Source organism: Lycorma delicatula, chromosome 1 (genome assembly GCF_047948215.1).
Source record: "Lycorma delicatula isolate Av1 chromosome 1, ASM4794821v1, whole genome shotgun sequence".
In the NCBI taxonomy this organism is placed as follows: domain Eukaryota; kingdom Metazoa; phylum Arthropoda; class Insecta; order Hemiptera; family Fulgoridae; genus Lycorma; species Lycorma delicatula.
Genome location: NC_134455.1, coordinates 287786618 through 287811560, shown reverse-complemented (window position 1 = coordinate 287811560; position 24943 = coordinate 287786618). Strand labels below are relative to the sequence as shown.

The window sequence follows — 24943 nt, the reverse complement described above, 5'->3', positions numbered from 1 at the left end:
GCGCTACTCAACCAATATAGATACGGCAGTGTGAGTTGATTCTCATTGAGCTGTGTAAACTTTTGTGCCATTTCCGGTCGTGTTACGAACAGAATGTCTTTTACCATAGAACAACGAGTTTTCATTCCTGAACAATATTTTGCTATGAAATTGTACGCGAGTGTAAAAGAATCATTTCAAATTAAATTTGTTGGTGTTCCTCTGCCAGAAAAAATGTCAATTTTTAAGCTAGCAACCAATTTTGAGAGACAGGTAGTGTTTGCGACAGAAAACGTTGTGGTCGATCAACTTGCTTGACAGATGACGTTTTAGAGAATTTGAAAACAAGATTGCTCAATTCTTCATGGAAAATTTTACAAAAACTTTCCACGCAAGTTGGTTTGTCATATTCGAGTGTTCAGAAAGCTGCTAAAAAATTGAAATTGTATCCGTATCGCATACAATTAGTCCAAGAGCTTCAGTCTCCAGATTTAAACAAGCGAGATTGCAAATTGCCGTTGGTTTAGGTCTCTCATAAATGATAACGGAATCAAATTTTTAAACACAATTTTCCTTAGTGATGAAGCTTGGATCCAACTCGATGATTATGTGAACAGTCAAATTTGGGTGGTTGAAAATCCTAATGCTTCACAAGACAAATCTTTGCATCCTGAAAAAATTGGTGTGTGATATCTCGTCATCGTATAGTCGGACCTGTATTCTTTGAACAGACAGTAAATGATGAAGTATACAGGAATATTGTGCGCCAATTTGTGTCCCTCCTGGAACCTCAAGAACGATATTACTGGTTTCAGCAAGACGGAGCTACATGGCACATGTCTTGAGAAACCGTGGATTTTCTGCAAGAGTTCTTTGATGATCGAATAATAAGCAAGGGCTTATGGCCTCCAAGCTCCCCAGAACTCACACCTCCTAGCTACTTTTTGTGGGGCTATATTAAGTCTGAGGCCTTCAAAAACAATCCTCACACTATTGATGAACTTAAAGTCAATATTACAGACTTAATCACGAATATTTCCAGTGCAGCTCTTAAAAAGGTTTCTGCTGATATGCTGAAAAGAGTGTATATAACCTCAAGGGGTAGGCATTTTGAGCATATTCTTTAACAATTATGTAAGTAATAGCATTTTATTAAATCTCTTTTGTAAGTAACAAATACATTTTTTTATTCTACCTAAATTTCCCTTTCTTAAATTACATTTAAAATTGGGTAACAGGACTAAAAAATCAATCTGTACAAGGTAACTTGGACAGTAACTTTAAAAAATGAAAGCAAGAATTTGAAATATATTTTAAAGCTTCAGGAACAATAAACATAAAATTTGGTGAAACTAAAGTAACTGTATTGTTACATATAATTGGAGTTTTAACACTAGAATTTTAACACTTTTGATCTTGTGGCAACAGAAAAAAAGATATAAATAATAGACTAAAGGCTTTTTACACCTGTTAGAAATGAAACTTTATTGCATCATCAATTTTTTACGCATGAAAAAAAGGAGAAATGACAAATTTCTAACCTCGCTTAAGTTTAAGTAAGGATTTTGATTTTGACCAATTAAGGGACAGTTTAATCCATGATCAAATCATTAATTTTAAATTATCTGCACCTTAAAGAAATATTATTAAAAGAAGAGAATTTATATCTAATAAAATACATTCAAATTTGTAAATCTTCAGAACTTCATTTCATTTAAAAGAATTTCTAGCTATTTGAAGTGATTATTCAGTTAATGCTGTCCTTCAGAAAACTATGAGAACTCAAGGTGCAAAAGTGAAGACTACAACTCCAGTCAGTTCAAAAAGTAATAGGCTTTCAGTTAGAAGTTGACATAGCAAGTTATGTTCCAAGTGCAATAGTAGTCATGATTTTAAAAAGCTTCCAGCTTACCAAAAACAATGACATAAATGTAATAAGTATAATCATTTTTCTAAAATGTGCCATTCTAAGAAAGCGAATGTAATGTCAGAACATCAGTTCTTTTGTAGATTTGGAGCCTGAATTTGAAAATTGATCATCGGTAGTGGAAATGCAGGTAATGATAAAAATTCATTTGATGAAGCCGTACAGATCAATGATAAAACTATTAATTTTAAACTTGATAATTATTGATAGTGAATGTGATATTATGCCTGTAGATATACCATAGAAATTAAACTTAAAAGTTAATATTCTTAATAATAAAATAAAATTTATCTAATTATGATGGTTCACAAATTGATACAGTTGGCCTTAAATATATCTTAAAAGTTAACCTTAAATGTACCTTAAGAAATAAACAAAATAGTTTTCAATGAGTTTCAAGTAGTCAGAAGCAAAGGTAAAATGCCAGTTGTTTTAGGTTAACCAATTATTCTGAAGTATAATTTGATTGAGAAAAAATGTTTAAATAAAATTTAGGTTAATTATAATACAGTTAATGAGAGTCCTTTTGGGTTCAGAGTAACCAGTAATGTAAGTAGGTTAAGTTTGACAAATATGTTGTTAGAGTTTAGTGATGTATTTGATGGCAAGTTGGGATTAATAAAAATATAGTTCATAGAATAACCATAAAAGTAGAATTTATCAAACATAGAAACTTGTGCGGGTCATCAGCTTGTAATCATCATTGAAAAATAAATTAAACAAACTGGCTAGTGAAGATATTATTGAGAAAATATATGAATGAATAAATTTTGTTAGAAATTTAGTGGTAGTTAGAAAACCTAATGGTACATTAAGAATATGCTTAGATCTTCAAAATCTGAATAAAGCCATCAAAAGAAAGTGTTTTGTAATTACCAACTTTTGAGGAATTAGCAGTGTGTATGACAAGTGCTAGAATGTTTAGTATGTCGAATGCTGCTGTGGCTTTGTATTGGGTTAAATAACTGCTGAAGGTTCAAAATTATGTACTTTTACCAACCTTTTGGTAAGTACTGTTTTTTTGAGATTACTGCACGGTATAGCTTTTGCACCTGAGATATTTCACAAGCATTTTAAATATGTATTTGAATCGATTGAAGGTTGTGAAACTTTTATGATTGATTTAATTGTCTGAAGTGAGAATGAGAAGGAGCATGATTTTAGGTTAAGATTAATTTTAAGCAAAGCACAGCAAAGTGACATTAAATTTAGTAAAAGTAAATTTGGATTAAATGAAATTGTGTACTTAGGTCGGGTATTTTCTAAGGTCGATATCAAACGTGGTTGATTGAAACAAAGTAAAGCTATTTTGAAAATGAATAAACCTGATTGTGTTAAAGATCTTATGACTTTTTTTAGACATGGTCACTTATGTATCTAAATTTATTCCACATGTTTTGGAAATCAGTAGCCCTTTATGAAAATAATTACGAAAAATACATTTTGGGAGTGGACCCATGAACATGATAAAGCTTTTGATTTAATTAAAAAAATTAATGTCTCATCCAATTTTACAAATTGTTGATATCCAAGTAGATCTTGTGTTTATCTATTGATGCTTCTAAGGATTCTGCCAGAGGTTTTATTTTATGAAATGACTTACTAGTAGAGTATGAATCCAAATGACTTTCTAATACACAAAAGTTGTGTGCACGGATAGAGAAGGAGAATCATTAAGTGACATTCCATTAAGTTTACAAATAATGCAATTACTAATTCAAAAATATGAATATTAACGGCAGAAACAGTTTCTCCTAATTCAGTTAATTGTGAAAATGTTGCATTAGTAGAAGATAAAATAGAAGCACATGACTGTTTCTAATCTAGCAATTTCTATGGAAAAATTTAAGATTTTTGTTGATGAAATAATCAATGATGATGAATTATCGTTATTAAAAAAAAAAAAAATTGCTAATGACTGGCTTGAATTTAAGAATTTATCTGATATTATAAAACCATATTATAGTTATAAGGTTAATTTGTAGGTATGTAAAGGCTTAGTTTTTAAAGATGATTGTTTAGTTCTGCCTCTGTCCCTTAGACAAGATGTGTTGAAACAAATTCATTTTAATCATCTTGGTTTACAAAAGTGTAAAGCAAGAGGATGTAAAACTTTATTTTGGCCTAATACGTTAATACATGTAAACAGATTGAGGAGTGGGGAATTAGTTTCAAATAGTGTTTACAGCACAAGGAAAGCTAATCAGAAAAAACAATTTATGGTTAGAGAAATGCCAGATAAGCTTTAGAGTATCTTAGGAACTAATGTTTTTTTTATTATAAAAAGAGTAATTTTATTATTGTAGTAGATTATTTTAGTAAATTTTTTGAAATTGCAAAATTAGAAAACTTAAAATCCATTTACTTAACCATTTTAGCACGTAATTCTATATTTTCTAGATATGGTATTCCTGATTTAATATACTCTGATAATGGCTCGAACTATACTAGTTTAAAAAAAAATACTAGTATAAATATAATATATATATATATATATATATATATATATATATATATATATACACTAGTTTAAAAATGTTTAAACTTGTGGGGTTTTAATAATATAATAGTCCTTTGCATCGTCATTCAAATGGTTTAGTAAAAAAATATATTCAAACTGTGAAAGATATACTCAAAAAAGTTGAAGAAGCAGATGTTGACAAATATTTAGCTATTCTTGAATTTCTTTTCTGATTTCTAATTTTAATTCAAGATCTTCATCCGAATTACTGTATGGGGACAAATCAAAGGCTTATTTTCAAATTGAATTATCAGGTCAACAGAGTAATTCAAAAAATTATACAATAGAGCTTACCTTCAGAAATTAAATTATGACAGAGATGTTTAAACCCTGAGCAACTCTCAAAGGGTGATAGTGCAATTGTTAAGGATAGTGTAAGTTCTAGTCGTAATATTAAAATGTTAGATATTGGTGATAAGCCAAATTCATTTAGAGTTTCTCTTGAGATTGGTAGAATGATTGATAGAAATAGATTTCTACTAAAAACATACAGAGAAAATATTAAACTGTAAAATTAGAAATTTTACACAAATTTTATAAACCTGAAATTGCAAAAGAAAATTGTTTTAATAACACCCAATTTAACAGTAACTGTAATGCTAATAATAAAGTTATCAGTAATATGAATACAAAATAATATTTAAAATAAAATATATTTAAAATTAGAACTGGCTGAACAGTTGTTAAGACATTTTATTTAAAAATTTGTGTTAATAGTTTAGTAAAAGGTTTGTTGGCTAAGTGATTTTAAAATTCATTTTTATAAAAAATAACTTTAAAAAGTATTTCTATTTTATTGAAAAAAAGTAAATAAATGCAATGGATGAATGATAATAAGGGCAGTGGTGTCTGTCTTGGCTGAGAGTTATCATTAAATGGATGTGGTATCTTATAAATATATACCTATTTTAATATTATACTACTGGTCAATGACCATATATAACAACTTGACTTCATTCAGTTATTTAAAGAAAGAAAAACAAATTAATATTTAACTTTTAAGGAAGTGGTGTTTTGATTTGCTTAATTTGAAGTGGTTTGTAAGGAAGGAAATTTATTGTATATTAACACTTCTTTTTTAGTATTGTGGCTTAAAATTTTAATCACTTGTATTTGTTATTGCCATTCATAATTAATCTTTGTGTTAAATAAACATGTTAAATAAATAGCACTGATCATTTCGACAAGATTACACTAGTCAACAAAAAAAGGTTTTTTTGTGTATCTGGAATCGTACGTGGTGATTTAAACTAATTTTGGGATGCTAAATTCAAAACTGTTATAAGAATTTGTGTAATATGTCACATTTTTTTAGATACATACAGTTTATTTACCAATAAATTCATAATCACTGTGAAATCAATATTTAAAAAAAAAATATTTATTTGTATTCATTTAAAATTTATTTAAATCAATTAAATCTTTATTTATTCAAACACAGATAATTTGAAATATATTTATACAATTTTTAAAATAACAGTTTCTAAAAGTCTAAATCACCGAAATTGTCTTAAATTTAATTTTTTTAAATGTTGTCAATCTTTTTTGCTTGTACAATATTTGATTAGTTTCTCTAAACAAAAACACAATAGTCACCCATCATTTCAGGATTCCATCTTCCTTGGTATCGATGCTCGATGGTTCTTTGCTCATCATTGACAGAGCTCAAATTTTCAGGAAAATAGTGTAGATAAGAGTGTAGGAAATGAATTTTCAATGACATCCTACATCCAAGTGTTTGTAGTATCTAACAGCTTATTAATAAAAAAACCATAGTTTTCATCTTTTCTGTTGCCTAAAACCTATCACATCTTTGAAGCAGTTCTGTACAGTTAGTCACATTCGCTAAGTTTGTCATCAGAAGTTGAGTCCTTAAGCAGTTTCTTGATTTGCAGACCGATAAATGTACCGTCCTTGAGCATCAGTTTAGGAAAATTAATTTTTAAATGATTAAATCTTGGTTCAAATTTTATGTGAAGAGGCAGCAGTATGATTTTACCACTCTCAATTAATGATAAATGCTTTAAATTTTTTTCACCAGCCACAAAGTTCTGCTGCAGTGGTCATTTCTTTACTCAGTAAATGGTGTTTTGTATCATGACTATCCCCAAGACAAAGAAAACAATATTTTGTAAACCCACCTTGTGTAAATATTTTGTAAACCAAGAAGTAACACAACAGCTTTCAGATTACTGCAAACTTACCATATATGTTCTTTGTATTTTATTGCTTCTAGTATTGATGCCATAGCTTCATATGTTTCTTTCATGATGACTGCATGAGCTAATAGAATGGATAGCTGTTTGTTACCGTTATCCAATAAAACTGCTTTCAATGCTAACTTTAGAAGAGTCTATAAAAAGACACCATTCTTCAGGAATATGCTGAATTCCAAACTCTTTCATCAGGCCATCGACATCAGCACAAACGCTCAATGAATTTTTCATAGTAAAACATATTGAAAGATTTTTATTCCATATTCTAAATGTAGTAGCTTTTGTTTTTTTCTGCTAAAAGAGTCTAATGTTGCTGTCTAGACCCCAGAAGTTCAGCTTGCTGCTTTGATAACTTTAAATCATGAACTAAATCATTAAGTTCATGTTGAATTAAATGGGGAGATTTATCATCAGATACAGGAAGAGATCCTTCAAGATCGTCTGCATCACCTGCTTCAATTTCAGATTGTTCTTCTAGCAATGTCAGATGGTGGTACAGGTAAACTCCTCCTCTCTGTATGGTATAGGCTTTAAAGCTGAGGATAATCTGCATATTTTATGAACTTTCTATTTTTGAATGAAAATCTAAATATATTTGTCATACAAAAGTAGCAGTCAGTAAAGTGGTCCTTAGGTTCACACCAAACTATCAGTACAGCAAATGGCATGGCTCGTCATTTCTCCTTCAACCATTCAGTTAGTTACTTAGCACGATATGCAAATAACATGCGCCCAGATTTTATCTTGATCCCAAGTGCACAATCAAAATAAAATTTTTAAGCTGTTTTATCAATTCAGAAATAGTGTTTCTTTGAGATTTAGGCATATATTTACTACAGACATAATAAAAATTGTCTGAATGATTTGAAAATCCACAAACTTTTGCAGAAACCATGTTATAGCTAATAAAATTGAAAAAAAATTACTTTTGTGTTATAAAGAATTGATGAAAATATACAGTAAAACACTAATTACTCATGAAACACAACACACAATATAGACAAATGAAGCTAGACTGAATAAGATTCTAAGCTCTGTAGTAACTACAGATATCAACATGATGTCATCATACAGACATGTTTGATGTTTATACATGTCTACTTATCATGATACAGTGTATATGTATGAGGGCAGTCCAGAAAATAACTTACGTTTGTGCCTAGCGTGGAGATGGTTAGGGATAGAGCCGCCACCTTCGCATCAAAATGTTTCTACACTCAGTAGGCATCAAGCTGTTGTAGCATGTGGACTATGATTTTTCTACTTTGGTTGTTGCGAATTATTGAAATGTACGCTTCAATAGAAAATCCCGCGAGTTGTGAGGTGCATTCAGTGATTAGGTTTTTACTGGCAAAAACCTCAAACCAATTGAAATTCATCAGCAACTTTGTGAGGATTACAGAGATGGAATAATGAGTGAAGGTGGAGTGTGGCAGTGGTGTATTCAGTTTAAAAATGACTGCTCCTATGTTCATGATGAGGATCACAGTGGTCGGCCTAGCTTTGTGATTGATGAACCGATGATGAAAATCAATGATAAAATTTGTGAAAATCACCGCATTATGGTTATGGAACTCTCGCTTCATTTCCTCCCAAATTTCATGAAGTTTATTGCATGAAATTGTATCAGGGAAGCTTAGTTATCACAAGTTTTGTGCAAGATGGGTGCCAAAAATGTAATGCAGCAGATTTCTGCAGAGAAGGAATTGAAAAGCTTGTGCATTTTTATGATGTAAGTGCCTTAATTTAAATAGTGACTATGTAGAAAAATAGTTTAAAATTGTTCCTTTCAAATGTATATGATAATATTTCTTTTTTTTATTTGGTTGGTTTTTATTTCAAAATGTAAGTTACATTCTGGACAGCCCTCGTATATTTTTTTTCTTTATTAAGCATGTATGCATGCATATTGTTTTAAAGTAAAAATACAGAAATTATTCTTAATTGTAACCAGTAGTTTATCAAAATGAGTTTTATAAAAATTTTTTCCAAATTTACAATTTACATAAAACCTTTACGTGGTAATACAATTTCAGTGTAGATACAAATTTTGTGTTGACTAGTGTTATTTTTGTTATTTGTAACTATATGTTTAGGTATCACAGAAATATTTTATTTATCTAAATAAACTCCAATGTATACATAATTATAAAATAATGAACCCCGTAAGTAGTATGTATAAACTTGTTCATGCATAAAGAAGGTATTTTTGAACTCTTATATCCATTGTTAGTTTCAGTAGTAAAAGGAATGTGATCTTTGTTCACTTTCAGTAAAAGAGAAGTATGAGGTCAGATTATAATGAGCATGATCAAATAATTTTTTTTTAGAATAGCTGAATATTCTAATTACTACCGTACAGAAATGTATGAATAATTTGTCATGAATAAGAACAATTCGTAAGTAGCAATTCAGTTTTGAATAGCATGTTTCAATTCTGAAAGTATTTCATAGTGTAACTCTAAGGTGTTTGTCATTCCTAGTTTTATAATATTCACCAAAAGGGCACTTTTTGGCCTCAGAATTCAGTGACCGTGATCTCAGATGCTGAATGGTTTTTTTTGAATTTTTGCTTTCAGTGAGTTGAATGCTCCTTCTTTATGGACTGATACGTTAACTCCACCTTGGTAAAAGTTCATATTTCATCATCAGACTTGATGTAAAAAAATTTTTTTCTCCTTCCTCTTATAGCCTTAAATTGCACTATCATCAATTGATTTATGTGCACATCAGCCAGAATTTTCAGAATCCTTTTATGCATATTTACATTAAGTTTTTCAGTAACAATTTTGCACACTTATCTGTGAATTGTAATAAAATTCCATGACATAAACATTAATGGTAAAATATTGATTTTCTCTCTTACTTTTTCATCAAGATTATTTGTCTGAACACTAGGCCTCCTATTTCTCTTATCATCATGGACATTAATACCTCTTGTCTTTTCTTAACTGATGTTTATAAATTTTACACAGTTCAGTAAATTTTTAGGTGTGTTCATTTGCACGGAAAAAAGAAATCACATTTTACTTACCAAACAATATGCAATATGATTGCTTTATTTTCTCAGCCATCATTTCTCATTGTTATGGAAAAACAAATAAAAATAGTAATTGAGGTTTTATCATTCCCAGTGGACAATTAATCCACTTACATCTCACAAAAATATTTGTTTAAAAAAAATCATTGCTGATCAGCAGACACCATTTATTTAATTCTTTTGTTTGGGAGTGTTAAAATTTGAATGTAAATTCTTGTTTTTTGTGCAGGTATTCATGGTAACTTGAGCTCTGCTCCTGCAGTAGAATCTGATTTTGCAGAGGTTACTGTTGTTCCAGTTGCTACGGCTGGTCCCTGTAACTCTTCATGCCATACAATATATCCATTTCTTATTTTGCTTTTTTTCATGACATTTGTTGTTGCTGTAACTCAAATGCCGCTGCTTATGATAGTCCTCAGGTAATTATTATTATTATTTTTTCAGTATCAATTTTGTTTGTTTATTTGATTTTGTTCATTACATGGTAATGTAATATTAAGATATGTTTTAAATTGCCTGTACATATAGATAATTAATTTCACTGTGCATGACTAGAGGTGAATTATCAGCATTATCTTAAAATTATTTATCTTTTTTAATTTATTTATCTTTTATTTTTTTATTTATCTTTTTTAATTTTATAGATATAGTTGTTATTTTACATATATACATGTAATATCTTTTGTTGGAGTTGCAAAAAAAGTTGCTATTATTCTGTTTATTTGTATGCAAATGTATTTGTACAAACATATGTTTTCCTAATGTGATGATATTAGATGTAAAAGAAAAATAACTGTGTAATCAATTAAAGTGTCTATTATATTTTCATTCACTATACTCACAATTTATAATTCTTGCATATTTTGTTTTTGGATAATATTAAAATATATGAAACTCTTAGTGGCAACTATTATCACAATGATCAGGTTAGATCTGGATCTGTTCTACCTATTATACAATTTATACATTTTAGTAATTTTCAAATAAGTGTATATGTTGATTATTGGCTGTAAATTATGCCATTTTTTCGCTTTCATCTTATTTCTCATTTATTTAGAAATATGAAGGTGGGGTGAAAAGTTACAGGCCTCACACAGAGATGGCATTGAAGTGCTTTATTTTCCAATGGCGTCGCATGATTTCATTCTTAATTACTTTACTATAAGTGTTTCAAGTTGCTACAACACTTAGTACAGTATTTACAGCTGTCAAAGTGGTGGTTTTTGGAAAATTTAAAAACTGGAAATTCGTCCAGTAAATGATAAAATACTTTATTCTGAATGATAATTAAAGAAGAGCTTGATACGACATTGGGAGACTCTTCTCCATCAAATTCAAGTTAAATGCTGCATTGTTGAGTTTCAAATAGGTCAAACACCCACTAATGATGAACCATACAGTGGACACCCTTCTGAAGTGATTATGCCAGAAATGATAGAAAAGTGCATAAAATCATTTTAGCAGACCTCTGAGTGACAGTGAATGAGTTAGTTGGGTCTATAGGTATATCAACAGAAAGCACGTGCAATCTTTTGCATGAAAATTTGGGCATGAACTAGCTGTGCACTAGACGGTTGCCATGTTTGCTCATGTCTGACCAAAAACAGTGCTGAAAAAATGTTTCAAGCGATGGTCTTGAGCTCTTTGGGCGGAATTCAGAGGAATTTTTACATCAGTTTGTGACAGTTTATGGGACTGATCTGGGTCCCAGTGATGATTATCATTTGTTTACTAACCTAAAAAAATGGCATGGAGGAAGAGAGTTTTGCCCAATAATGAAGTTATTGCTGCTGTAGATGGTTATTTTAAGGAGTTTGATAAATCTACGTACTGAACTGGCATAAGCACTCTTGTGGAATGCTGGGCTAAGTGGATAGACCTTAATGGTGACTATGTGAAAAATAAATCAAAATGTACTCAGGAAAATGTTTTCTTTATCCAGGAGAGGAACTTTTTTCCCCCACCCTTATATTTCTTAATGTTTATTTATTTCTTAATGTTTTTTTAAGCAATGAATGCAAGCACCGAGTTCTTTTAACTAATTGGCTTACATGTGTGATGTTATTTGTCCATATGCAAAATATTTTTTATGTAGTAGTGTTTAGTTTAAGAATGATGTCGTTATTTGTTATGATTAATGGCATAGGATGATATAAGCATCCATTTTATATGTGATATTGTAGGATATAAGTTAGTGAAATTGCCCTCCTTTTTATTACGTATTGAATTGAATTTTTTGAGGTAAAACTTAAATATTTTGATATGTAAGTTATACATATTTATAACTAACTATATATATTTAAGACTTACATGTTTGATTAATAAGTTCCACATAGTGCCATTAGTCCATGGACCTGGTGATTAAAATTATAATTTATATGATAATAAAATAATTTGTAGTACTTATACTAGATACACTCTACGTATACACTATATTCACTCCTGTAGCTTGAAGATTAGGTTATATATTTGGCACTGTTACTTTTGGATAGAAATTCTTTGGCCTTCTTCAATACATTCAGAATAATTTTACTTAGTAGATCTTGTGTCACTCTAGACCCAAAATATTCAAACATTTTGGTCCGGTAAAAAAACGTTTCTTCTGAAAATTTCCATATTGCACCTTGGAATTTGTACTACATCATGTTTCTATACTGTATTTTTGTATTTCTAGTATAATGATTGTAAGTAATTTTTCTTGTGAATATTATTGCAAACAATGTGCTTTACTGCTGCTAGGCAGTATATAATTTTTATGCTAATCAGCCCGCTATGCCATATAATTGCCTTGTCAGGAAAGTGTGGTCTTTTTTGTATGTACTGTTTTATGATTTCTTGTGAATCACATGCAGAGATGAGATAACGTTATTCCTTGTTCCTCCCTAGGCAACAGTGTCTTATTGGAGAATTGAATAAACTATTTTAAAATATATACTGATAGTGCTTGTTTTTCTTATTGAGATGTACTTGATTTTTTTTTATATAAATGGCATATATCGTAGTCTTTTTATCTATTATTCCATGTGATGATTCAATTTCAAGTTGCTGTCAACAAAAACTCTTATATATTTTGTACATTTTTTTTTTCCAAAAACTCATTACGTTATTGATGTTTAGTCTAACTTCTAGTGATATCAGTAAACTATCCTTGTAGCATCAGTACGGCATATATATGGTTTTGTTGGCGTTTAGAGAGAGTTTATTTGCTTTGAACCAATTAGTATTTTTCGAAATCATTTTGAGTTGTTTCAACTAGCTCATTCTAGCGATTAGCCTCAAGAAAGACAGCTGTGTTTTTCTTGGTGTAAGAGATTACTAAAAGTGGGTCCAGTGTACTTGCCTGTGGAACACAATCTTCTACTGTCATTTCATTGCTGAAATTTTTACCAATTCTTTTTTTCTGTTAAAGAGATAGGTTTTAAGCAGAATATGTGCATTTTCTCTAAAACCTAATCCAAGCAGTTTTTGCAATAAGATATTGTGATGTAATGTATGAGATGCCGTAGTGAGATCCACTAAGATTGCCAATGAAACTTTATCTGAGTTTATATTCCAGTAACTTTGCCAAGTTGTCTGATGTTGAAGAATTTTGTCTAAATCCGAATTCATTAAAAACAATATTAGAGCAGAAAGTAAATGTTATATTTATAATATTTTATTTGCAATAATTGTACATTTCAGAAGGTGTAACAATTTGATTGTTGACTGTCCTTTGAAGGCTTGCTTTAGTCACAGTCCTTTTTACGGTTCCACCAATACCATCATATGGTCCTTTTCCATGTTATGAGGCAAAAAATGCCATTCAGCTGTAATTTCAAAATCTTCTTGATGGTAGCACAAATTTATGAGATTTTTTTTGTTTTTATACTGGGCTGAGGAGCCAGAAAAAAAATTGTTTAACTTGTGGTAACAATGTTTTTACTTTATTTATAACTTGGTTTTGGAAGCAGAAGAACAATCTAGTACTGTGTTTCAAATACTCACTAATCACACAGTAGCTTTGGCTTTGTAATTTTCCTTCTATTTTAAAATATATGAGAAATGGATGTACTGTGACATAAGGTTTTGACCAGTGAAATGATGACTTCATCCTGTGTCACAAAAGGGAAATTTTGTGAGAAGTCTTCCATTACAATAAATTCACCCTTCAGCAGTTTTCCTTTTTAATGTTCAGGGAATTAGCTTGTTTCTTTGCAAAAAAGTGATGCCTTTTTAGATTCCTTAATTTTTCAGTAAGTTTATCTAAGTACTCTTGACATGGAAGAATTTGATTAGTTCACAACGGTCAGTAGAAACCCACTGTTTGAAGATAATGAATCAAAATCATCCGAGTTCTCTTGCAGTAATCTTAGTACTTCATTAGTGCCTGGACATTTTTCACACTGTGACAGCATGCAAGTTTCATTTTGTATGTCACATACCGTGGTTGAAAGGAGAATTTTATAATCAGATTCATTTTTAGAACAGATAACATGAGTTTTACATTTTGTTGGGTGACATACACACACACACACACACAGAAGGACAGAGAGAGAGAGAGAGAGAGAGAGAGAGAGAGAGAGAGTGTACCTCACCCAGCCATAACACAAAATTTAGGTCTTACATCAGCAAATTTTGGAAAACTAATTTTTAAATAATGTTTTTCTTTGAAGGCTGTGTTCAGTTCTTTTAAATTACATAAGATAAGCCATTTTTGAATAATAATTTTCTTCCCACCAGCTTGCCTTAAGATTTCTTAACTGGTTTAGTGTGCAGCTAAATGGGTCAGAGCAACTTTTCCCATTAATATGAAAATATTTATCTAAATATTTGGTTTTATGAAAAGTACAGGTATTTTTTGTTTCAGTACGTCCACTTCTTAATATCAGTGTTATTTTCTGTTCAGTAAATTCTAAAATATAGTGTAATAAAGTCAATTTGTGACATACTGTTTTAGTGTGAATGCCAATTGAACACTCCATAATCCGTTTTTTATAAAATGCAAGGGTTCTTACAATAACAATACAGTTAGTATAAATTATAAAACTACCAATTGCACCTCACTTTGTCTTATCCCAGTTTCTCTATAGCTAAGATAAAATTTCCCTAATTAATAAAATTAACAATAAAAGATATTGCATAAAAGTTCACTGCTAATAAAATTACTTTATAAACAAGTGTACATTACCTAACCAAATAATTAATGCTAGCAACAATACAATATATCACAATGAAATCAAAATAGTAACTGAGCCCTCTACAATTTTTACATTCAGGAATATGGAAACATTCATGTCCATGCATGTCTATTCACTTTCATGTTTAAACATGAGTTTGTGTGCATGAGTCATACTTTAAGTAACAAACTATCTAAATTATAAGCTTTGTCATTATAGACATAGCAAAATATTTTGTATAGTAGGCTTACATTATTATCTGAAAAAATACATGCTGTGAATTTTTTGGATACATTGTTTACGATTTGTGTGCATGAGTCATACTTTAAGTAACAAACTATCTAGATTATAAGCTTTGTCATTATAGACATAGCAAAATATTTTGTATAGTAGGCTTACATTATTATCTGAAAAAATACATGCTCTGAATTTGTTGGATACATTGTTCACGGTTAGAAGGAATGGTGTTTTTAGCAGTTTTGATGGCTTCATTACTCATCAACCCTTTGAATAACAAAATAAATTTTATATGGTTTTAAAGTACATAAAAAGTACTGCTGTAAACATTTCAGATTTTTGCCACCTGTCTCACATGTGGTTTTTGGGCCCAAAGACGAGACATTTTCAAAATCTTACAGTTTGGTGGCCATTTTTTTTTACTGAAGGATGCTTGGTAACAGTCCAATTTTTGTTATAAATACTACTAGTACCTAAGAGTTAAAAGGTAAAATAACAGGCCTGTTGCCATAAGCCTTTATTTTGGGCCCAAAATTTGAAAAAAACAACAATTTGTAAACGTAACTGCAGTAAACATTACAAGATTTAATTATGTAACAAAATGAATTTTGAGTACTTTCTTTCCAAAAAGCCCCTTTTGACTCTGTACAATGTAAAATAAGAATGCTACCGCTCATAGAAAAAGTGATAAAAATGGCTGTTTTTACCTGTTGGCGAGTTAGAGAATAATCTATTACTCAAGAAAAAATTTTTTTTTAAATATAAAAAATTATTTTTACCCACTATAAGGTGGGTAGTTATCATATACCAAATATCATCAAAATCAAAAATAGTGATGCAATAAAAGTTTTGAAAATTTGTTGAATTAAAATGGAATACAGCACAGCAGTTGAAACCTTAGCCTATTGTCAATTACTTGATTGTTTGAGGTAATTGCTTCAAAGTTAAGTCATCACTGTCCCCTTCTACTTGAAACATATCCCTTTCTTCTGCATGTGAATTTGACAAAGAATTTTCACGCAGATTGGTGGGAATGTGGCTATCACAACCCCGTAGGGGGAAGACCTTGTGATGTTACCGGTCACCACACCACCCCCTCCATACTGAGCCCTGAGGGGCTTTACCAGAGGTCGTCTTTAGACCCTCTAACAGATTACTTCTTAACTGTGGTCTCTTACCATGGTTCCGACGGCTAAACAAAAAAAGGAAAAAATAAAAAAATGTTACATGAAGCAGGATAACACCCTAAATTTTGCAGCAATAGAATTTTTTCAAATTGTTGTGATCTAGCAAGAGTGGATGATAGATTAGATAATCAAAGATGGAGCTAAATAAAAATAGAATTTAAGGGAGAATTCATTCGGAAATTAGATGTAAAGTAAAGCAAGCAAAATGGAGTGATACTCTGTTGAGTGCTCAAAGATTGAGAACTACGAACATCATAGCATGATCATAGCATTAGATCATAGCATGATCTAATCCACTTTTGTAATAAGTTTAAGGGAAGTAGCGGGTGACCAACAAAAACATTTACTTCCAAATTTGGAAGAAAATTGATGTCAGTGCTTAGTTAGCAGTGTGGGAATTATTTGAGGATAATAAGTCTGTTTATTGTAATACTGATGCAGTATTGAGCCCAACAGTTGCTGAGCAAGAAGCTGTTTTAGCATTTAATTAGCAAAAAATAGAAAAGCGAATAGTACTGATGAGGTGAATGCCAGGATAGTGAACCTGTTAAGATCTAGTAATATTAAAGCATTCACGTCTACAAGATTGGAAAACTGTGACTATTTTAATTCCATCTACCAGACTGGAATTTTACTGTCAGACTGGTTACAGACTACTTTTGTGATTCTAAAGCAAAAAAGCTATAAAATTTAATGATTATTTGAATCTTCATGAGTTTTGTCCTAAAAGTATTCTTACATATGTAAGAATATGTTTAGCATTCTACTTGGTTGAAAATAAGTATTCTACTTTAGATTTTACTTGGCTGGATATATAAGGAAATTGAAGAGAAGGCTGGTTGAAGAATATTCACTTTGATTTTTAAAATGGTCTGGGATGGATGAAAGAGGCACTCTGATTTATTTAGATTTTGGTTCAGAGATGTCACCACGAAGATACATTTCTTCAAATTTTGAAAACATCCAGAATTAATGATAAAGATATTCATGTAATTGCCAATTTATACTAGCATAAAACTGTCTGCATCTGTTTGGCTGGAAGATCAAGTGCCAAAAAAAGATTTTATTTTTTATTGAATTTACTTAACATTTTAATTTATATTGAGAAATTTTTAATGAAGCATTTGATGAGGGAGCCGAAAAAATTGTCATTAATGTTATAACTCCAATGTTAGATATGTTAATGACATCTTCATCATTGCAAATTTAAAAGGTTATACAGGTACTAAGGAAAATTTTCACCTTTTGAATATTGTTCACCTTTTGTGAACAATATGAATTGAGAGTGAGTGTTGACAAAACTGTCAGCAAGCATGCCATAGGACTGCTGTATGGTGGACAGCGGGTTGGTGGTATACAGAGAGGGTCAAAAAACTTGTTTAGCTTAACAGTACTATCAGTTCTAAATGGGATCAATCAGTTGAAATTAAAATTTGGATTGAAAGTGTTAGAGTTGTTTTGTTAAAAAATATATTTTTCTGTAGTCATGATGTGAACATAGGGCTACATGAGAATGATGTGCTGTTAATGTTTTCCAGTCTTATGTGGAGTCAAGTCGTGCTAACCAAAGCAGTATCGAAACTTACTGATGCTTTTGGTATAGATTTACAGACAATTATTGAGAATAAGCTGGATAGATGGGATTACTAATCAGTGTCCTCACCTACATGATAATCTTAGAGGTACATAATAAGTTCTGTCAAGTGAAGACTAGATTATTTCAGCCATATAATGAAATATTCAAGTAATTTGAAATTTTACATTTAATTTAGAAAAAAAATATTCTGGGTGAGTTTGGTCCTGTAAAAAGAAGAAGAACTTCTTGGTTTAAGAATATCAGATAGTTGTTCAAGATGTCTACAAGTGAATTATTTCTAGTAGCTGTCTACAAGATCAAGAAAATAAGGCTGGTAGCCATTGTAATAGCCAACATTCGATGCAGTCAGTACCACAACAAGAAAATGAAGAAACTATAACAATTTTTGTATGAAGCAACTAATTTTTTTATACTGATCCTTACAAAATTTATTTGTAAGTTTTTAATTTAAAGTAGGTAGGTAATTTAAAGTAGTAGTTTTTAATTTAATACTTGTAAGTTTATAATAAATAATTTAAGAATAATAGAAAAAAATGCTGATTTTTAACATTTCTATTTACGGTATGCATTTGCCAGTTTATTTAGATAAATTGCATTTACTTTTAAAAATTCTTATGTTTGTTCTTTAAGCCTCTTAAACAGATTGTTTAATTTAAAAAAATTAAGTGTGACTACTGCAATAAAAAAAAATTGATTATTTTTATTAATTTAAGTTAAGTAGTATTATAAGAGAAATTGAGTAGTATGTGTTTATATCATTACAAAATGTTTAATTTTATTTTGTTAATTTCACCTTTTTTATAGGTCTGTAGAAGAAGAAGAGAGATCATTTGCATTAGGAATGCAGTTTGTTATATTTAGATTATTTGGTTATATTCCTGCTCCTATTCTATTTGGTAACCTAATAGATTCAACCTGTCTTCTGTGGAAATCAACTTGTGGGGAAAAGGGAGGTCGTTGCTTGTTATATGATATTGAACGATTCAGATACAGGTAACATTTTTTTAGTAATTTCTGATTCCAACACATACAGGTGATAGATTTATATATTTATATATAAATTGTATATCTCCATAAAATTATACTAATGTTTATTGAATATGGAGTAGCAATATGAAACAAAACTACATTATTTTCTTACAATAATTTGATTGTGATTCAATAAAAATTAAGTAAGTAGCTTGCTTAATTTATAGCAATAGTTACAATATACTTCGTTTACTAACAAAACATCCAGCCATTGAATGACTTTCAACTTCATTATACTGCAATGATTTTCACTGTCTTTATCTATATAAATTTTTATCAAAACATTATATATGATATATGCTTAGAGTCAGAATGTTATATTTTTTCTCCATGTTAAGAAAATTGGTCGACAAACAAGAGCACAATTTACATTCTTTGAATTATGCTGAAAATAAACAGCAATTAAGAAGCCGGGACTTGGTCCTTTATTGCCATGCCTCCAGCCGGGAAGTCCCAAGGAAGCCCCCAGCTGGATCTCGGTCTTTTGTTCCTAAGCAAAGGGGTCCCCAGTCACTTTTCAACTGCAGTCCATCCAGGCAAGCCCAAATGAGCTGCAGTCTCCTGAGCGTGGCTACCCTCAAAGTCCCTACCCATTTCTATGTTCCGTCCCATTCACGTCCTGCTCTTTTATTCTAAGTATCCTGATCACAAGAGTTACGACCAGGTTCCACTCTCGTCTTCCTGTGAGCATGAACAGTACCGTCCCTTCCAGCATGTACAGTCCCATCAGACAAAGACTCCGTTGAATTCCGTCCCACTTACAGCAAATATAGATGGTATGTTCTACGATGTCTTGCTCAACACAGTATCTGCATGATGGGAAGTCTCTTCTTCCGAATTGGTGGAGGTAGGCCGAATTGGTGTCTGGTGAGCAGCTGGGACAGGTAGAAGCCTATCTCACCAAGACACCGCTGTACCCAACAATCCAACCTATGTATGAGTCTTTTCGTCCAGCCTCCTGTCCTTGTATTCTCCCATTCAGTTTGCCACTCTTCTATTAGTAGCTTTTTGGCCTCTGATTTGGGCATGCCATTAAATGTCCTCTACAATATTGTGGCCCTCAGTATAACTGGCAGAATGACAGCTACTACTTCCACAGTACTTCATGAGACTGTTTTCTAGGAAGATGTAACACCTATTGCTACCCTCCTCTCTGCAACACAGCTACCTTATTAATATTTTTCCTCTTATCAAAGGCAGCAACCCACGCTGCAAGGCTTAGAAGACAATAGTCGTCACCACAGTCATTGTTAGGATCCTTTTAGATGACCTCAGGCCCCAGTGGTTACTCATCAGCCTGTTCAGTTTAGTGATTATCTTCTCAGCTCTCTCAGTGTGCATTAAAAAGCCTGTTTTTCTCCAGTTGAGTGCCCAGGTACTTCACACATCTCATCACAGGAACAAGAGTGTCGACAATCCTGACTTGTAAGCTTCTGGTTTTTCTCCTGCCGGTGAATGTAACCACCAAAGACTTATCTGAAGCTAGTTTCAGGCCTCTTCCGTCCAACCATTGATCAATCTTATCAGTTGTGGCCACCGCTGTTTCCTCAACCTCCTGCTCTGTGTGGCCTGCAACCAGGAGGGCCAGGTCATCCGCATATGCTATTAATTTGACATTACCATCATACTTTATATTCAATATTCCTTTGAATGCCAAGCACCACAGGAGCGGCCCAAGGACCGACTCCTGCGGCACTCTCCCAAACATGCTGATCTCCAGGTCACCATCTTCTGTACTGATGAAAACTTTTCTTTCAAGTAGGTAATTATTTATTATACGTCGCAGATACGTACTTATGTTCCACTCTGCAAGTGACTCATTAACTGCTGGCTGTGGTAGGCTTCCAAAAGCATTCCTGATGTCCAGGACGACCATAAGTGGGATCCTCCTGCGACACCAGAAACCAGCGGCTCTATCTCTTGCCCAATTGATGACATGATTCAGCACATCAACAGCGGACCTCCCCCTCACAAATTCAAACTGCCTAGGGGAGAGTCCACTATTTTCCTCAACTTCTGAACATAATCTGTCCACAAATAGCCTCTTGTATAATTTCCTGGCAGTGTTCATCAGGCTAATAGGGCGATATACTACCTCGTCTTGATAGTCATCTCATGTTTTACAACCACTCTGGTTTCCTTCCAGCAGTTAGGGAATTGAGCACCTTCCACGGTGTGATATCATTATTGCATCCAGTATGTGCCTTTTGACCATCATCTTTACTATCGCTCTGAGGATCTGATCCTCCGGACCGGGGGTCTTGTCTGGATGTAGCTTGGTAGCAGCAATGTTGAGCTCATCTAGTGTGAACCCAGAAGTACGTTCCATCTGCATTTTCCTCCATTCCGTTTGAACTACAGGGAAAAGCTCTGAAACAACCCTATGTGCTTTCTCACCAGATATAGACAAGGTTGATTGCTCAAATTGATCCATAACTATTTTACAGGCAGCACCCCCAAGAGTCCACATCTAATTCGGCTATCAGTTTATCCCATACGCTAGCCTTGGCAATCTTTATAGTGTCACCAAGCTTCTTTCTTGCCTTTCTGTATTCCGCCTGTAATCTTTCATCAATCCTGCCATTTCATTTGGTATCCCTCTGAAGTCTCCTCCTTGCAGCAAGCGTAGCTGCACTCTTGTCAGCAATGTCAGATAACCACAAAAACACTCGTCATTTGCCTGGCTTCTCTTGTGCTCCTTCCCAGCGTCTTCACTTAAAGCCTCGTACAAGAGAAGGAACTTAATATTTCTTTTAGCTTCCAGAAAAGAGGTATATCCTTGAACTCTTTACAGGCCTATACTCAAATTAATAAACTTTTCATTCTTTATCCCAGTTCAGACAGTTATGCAATTACTGAGCTTTTGTTATTTTAAGAATCCAAACTCTTGATAAATGGTATTTTAATGTCAAAATAATTGCATTGGTTATTATCATAAACATTAACATATGTATTGGCTAGTACCTCTTTTCACTCTCTTCCTCCAATCCTAGTGGAGTGAAAAAAAAGTTTTATAGCAGTAATCTACTCCCTAAGGAAGAATATAAAAGCTAAATTTCACATTTCTTGCTGTTTTGGTATTTCTTTCAATCCCAGTTGGGTTAAACAGTATATGAGAATTATTAATTACACCCTGATCTGACTTCATTCTTTAAGGAGAGCCAATCAAAAGGAAAACTCCCTCTTTATTCAAAGGAAAATTCAAGATGTGTTTCTTAGAATGTTGGAGTTTTCATGTATGTAAAATTCAGAGCTTCACTCTCTTTTTGTTGTTCTAAGAGGTGTACTCTCTTTTACACCTCTAGACACAAAGTGAGGAAAACTTCCTTTTTTTTATAGTTTATTATCTAAGGAAAACAAAATATGAATATGAATATTATCGAAGATGATTTTTCCTTCTAAGATCTCTTTTGTTAATAGCACTTCCTAATGTTAATGATTCCAATACATATAATGAAATATAAAAGAAACTACAAATACCAGGTTTGTTCAAAATAAGGCCGGACGTTTTTAATTATGTGCCAATGGAGATATTTAGTGATGTGCAGTTGGCACCATTGTGTTCCACGTAACCTCTTCTGTAACTACATGTTCTTGGATTGTTGATACCTCGATTAGATTTTGTGTTATTGTTAGATGAGTACAACATGTTTAAGTGTTAGTAGCAATTTTTGTAGTGTGCAATTTTTTGATGACTGAGCTTTTGTCTCAATGTCGTAGCTGTAAACCCAGCTTTCGTCTCCTGTTATGATCCTTTGCATGAATGTTTCATTGTCATTGGCTTGTTCAAGGAGCTGCCGGCAATTCTCCACTCGGTTCTTTCTGCTGTTCAGTCATCAAACGAGGAACTAACTTTCCTGCAACTCAATGCATGTTCAATTTTTCAGTCAAATGTCACGGCATGATCTAATCAAGATGCTAACCCTTTCTGTAAGTTCTCTGATAGTCTATCGGCAATTTCACGTACCAGATTTTTGATTTCCTAAACTTGTCTATCATCAGTTGGTTGAAGGTCTTCATGTTCAAGGGTTATCTTCAATTAACTGACAACTACTTTTAAATCGTGAAAATCATGTTTCAAAACTTGAAAAGTTTCTGTGAAAGTTTCCCCCAGTGTCACATAAATTTTTATGTTGTATCGTTGCTCTTGAAAAATACACATTACAAAAATCCCTACTAGCACTTAAACATGTTGCACTTAAATAACAATAACACAAAAAGTAAACAGGATATCAACAATCGAAGAACATGTCGTTACAGAGGAGGTTATGCAGAACAATGCTGCCAAATATCTCCATTGGTTTGTAATTAAAAACATTCAGTCTTCTTTTAACAAACCTCGTATAATAATTGGGAATTATTAAAAAAACAACAATATCATTTATAAAGAATGCTATAATAATAAATAATATATATATATATAATCAAAATCACTTATTTGTCAAAATAATGGGTACTATATCAGAAATATACTTCATTTATGTTTATGCAATAACAAACCCACTTTACATTCTAATGACATATGTTGAATTAATCTGGTAATTTTAATTCTTATGTTAAAGATAATGATGTATAAATTAAACTCATGTAATGAAAAATTGAAATTAACTGATAGATAAATAACAGAATATAGATAGATAATAACAGTGATTATTTTTTTTTAGATAATATTAATGCATTTATCAAACAATAAAACTGAATCAAGTTTTATGTTATGTATAATTACTGAAAAATAATAGTTACAAGAAACAAGTAAACTGTGATTTAATAATTAAAAATGAACACGATTTGCTTGCTAACAAATGAATATAAAATTATGATAATATAAAATGTTGATTTCCGTGGCAAAGTGTTAGCATCTGAGCCTTTCATCTGTATGTCCCAGGTTCGAATCCCAATCAGGCATAGCATTTTTCATACAGTACATGATTCCATTTCCACATTCACATGGACAAGTCTCAGGCTTATGTGTGGAATAATTTCATCAAGCAAAAGAAAATTGAACATAGACTAGGTAGGAAACCACAGTCAAGAACTTAATACCAATGACAAATGTCGGCCGAAAAAAAAAAAAATTTTAACTATAAATTATAATATACTGTAAATAATTGTAGAATAATATAATTTCAATAGAATATAAATTTGAAAGGGATGCATCTAACAAAAAATGTAAACTCCAATCGTAATCTGTAAAAGTTAAATTATCTAACCCTCAAATGAGATAAATAGTCTTTGTTTTGGTAAATAATTTTATAGATTATTATTAAACAAAGTGAGTCATAGGTAGGGAGTGTATGAAATCTTTATTTTTCAATAATCTGTAATATTCAATATAATATTAAAAGTTATAATATTATAATAAGTTCCAAATAGATTGAACAAATTAGTACATATTGTCATTGCTATTTAACTGATAAATTTTTTATTTTTGTTTTTGGAACTTATATATTTGAAAAGTTTGTTCCATATAGATGAAGAATTGTTTGTTATTTTATAACTATAGAATGAAAAATATAGGAAGTGTTAACAGGTACACAACTCCAGTTGTACATAAAAGTCAGCCGCATGTCTGGGTTGTGCAGTTCTGAGCTCATTAACAGTACACTGCAAGTATAATTGACATGTTGCCTAATGTACTGATACAAACAAAAGGCCTATCGATGTTTGGCCTATTTTTGATAATGCTACAGAACATTTCCTTGTTTGTTCAGAAAATTTTATTAGAAATTTAATTTTCAGTAAAATGAAAATAATGTTGTTTAGCATTAAGTTCTTTCCACTCTAATAAGATGATTAAATCTGACTAAATAGTTATTCTATTAATCTAGAGAAGATTAAAATATGATTGATCTATTTTTGTATAAGATTAGTAACATATTTATGACAATTTTGGGTTTAAATAAAAGGTACATATACTTCACAATATTATGTGTCCCCCCTTGGTTCTGACATAGTGATAATGCCTCAAGCAATTGAGTGACAGGGATAAGACAGTTTTCCTGCATTTTCATAATGTTGTTTTGTTTTTTTAATCACCAGATTATTTTTAAATAA

The 24943-nt window shown here is 31.5% G+C and overlaps 1 protein-coding gene across 8 annotated transcripts in view; it reads left to right on the top strand.

Moving 5' to 3' along the window:
• Oatp30B (Organic anion transporting polypeptide 30B) overlaps positions 1-24943 on the top strand; it is a 208906-nt gene that overhangs the window by 150695 nt on the left and 33268 nt on the right. For all 8 annotated transcript variants that reach the window (XM_075379165.1, XM_075379174.1, XM_075379151.1 and 5 more), the window contains 2 exons: positions 9913-10102; positions 18665-18853. In XM_075379165.1, coding sequence (XP_075235280.1) covers positions 9913-10102; positions 18665-18853 — 379 coding nt within the window. The remainder of the gene's footprint in view (positions 1-9912; positions 10103-18664; positions 18854-24943) is intronic.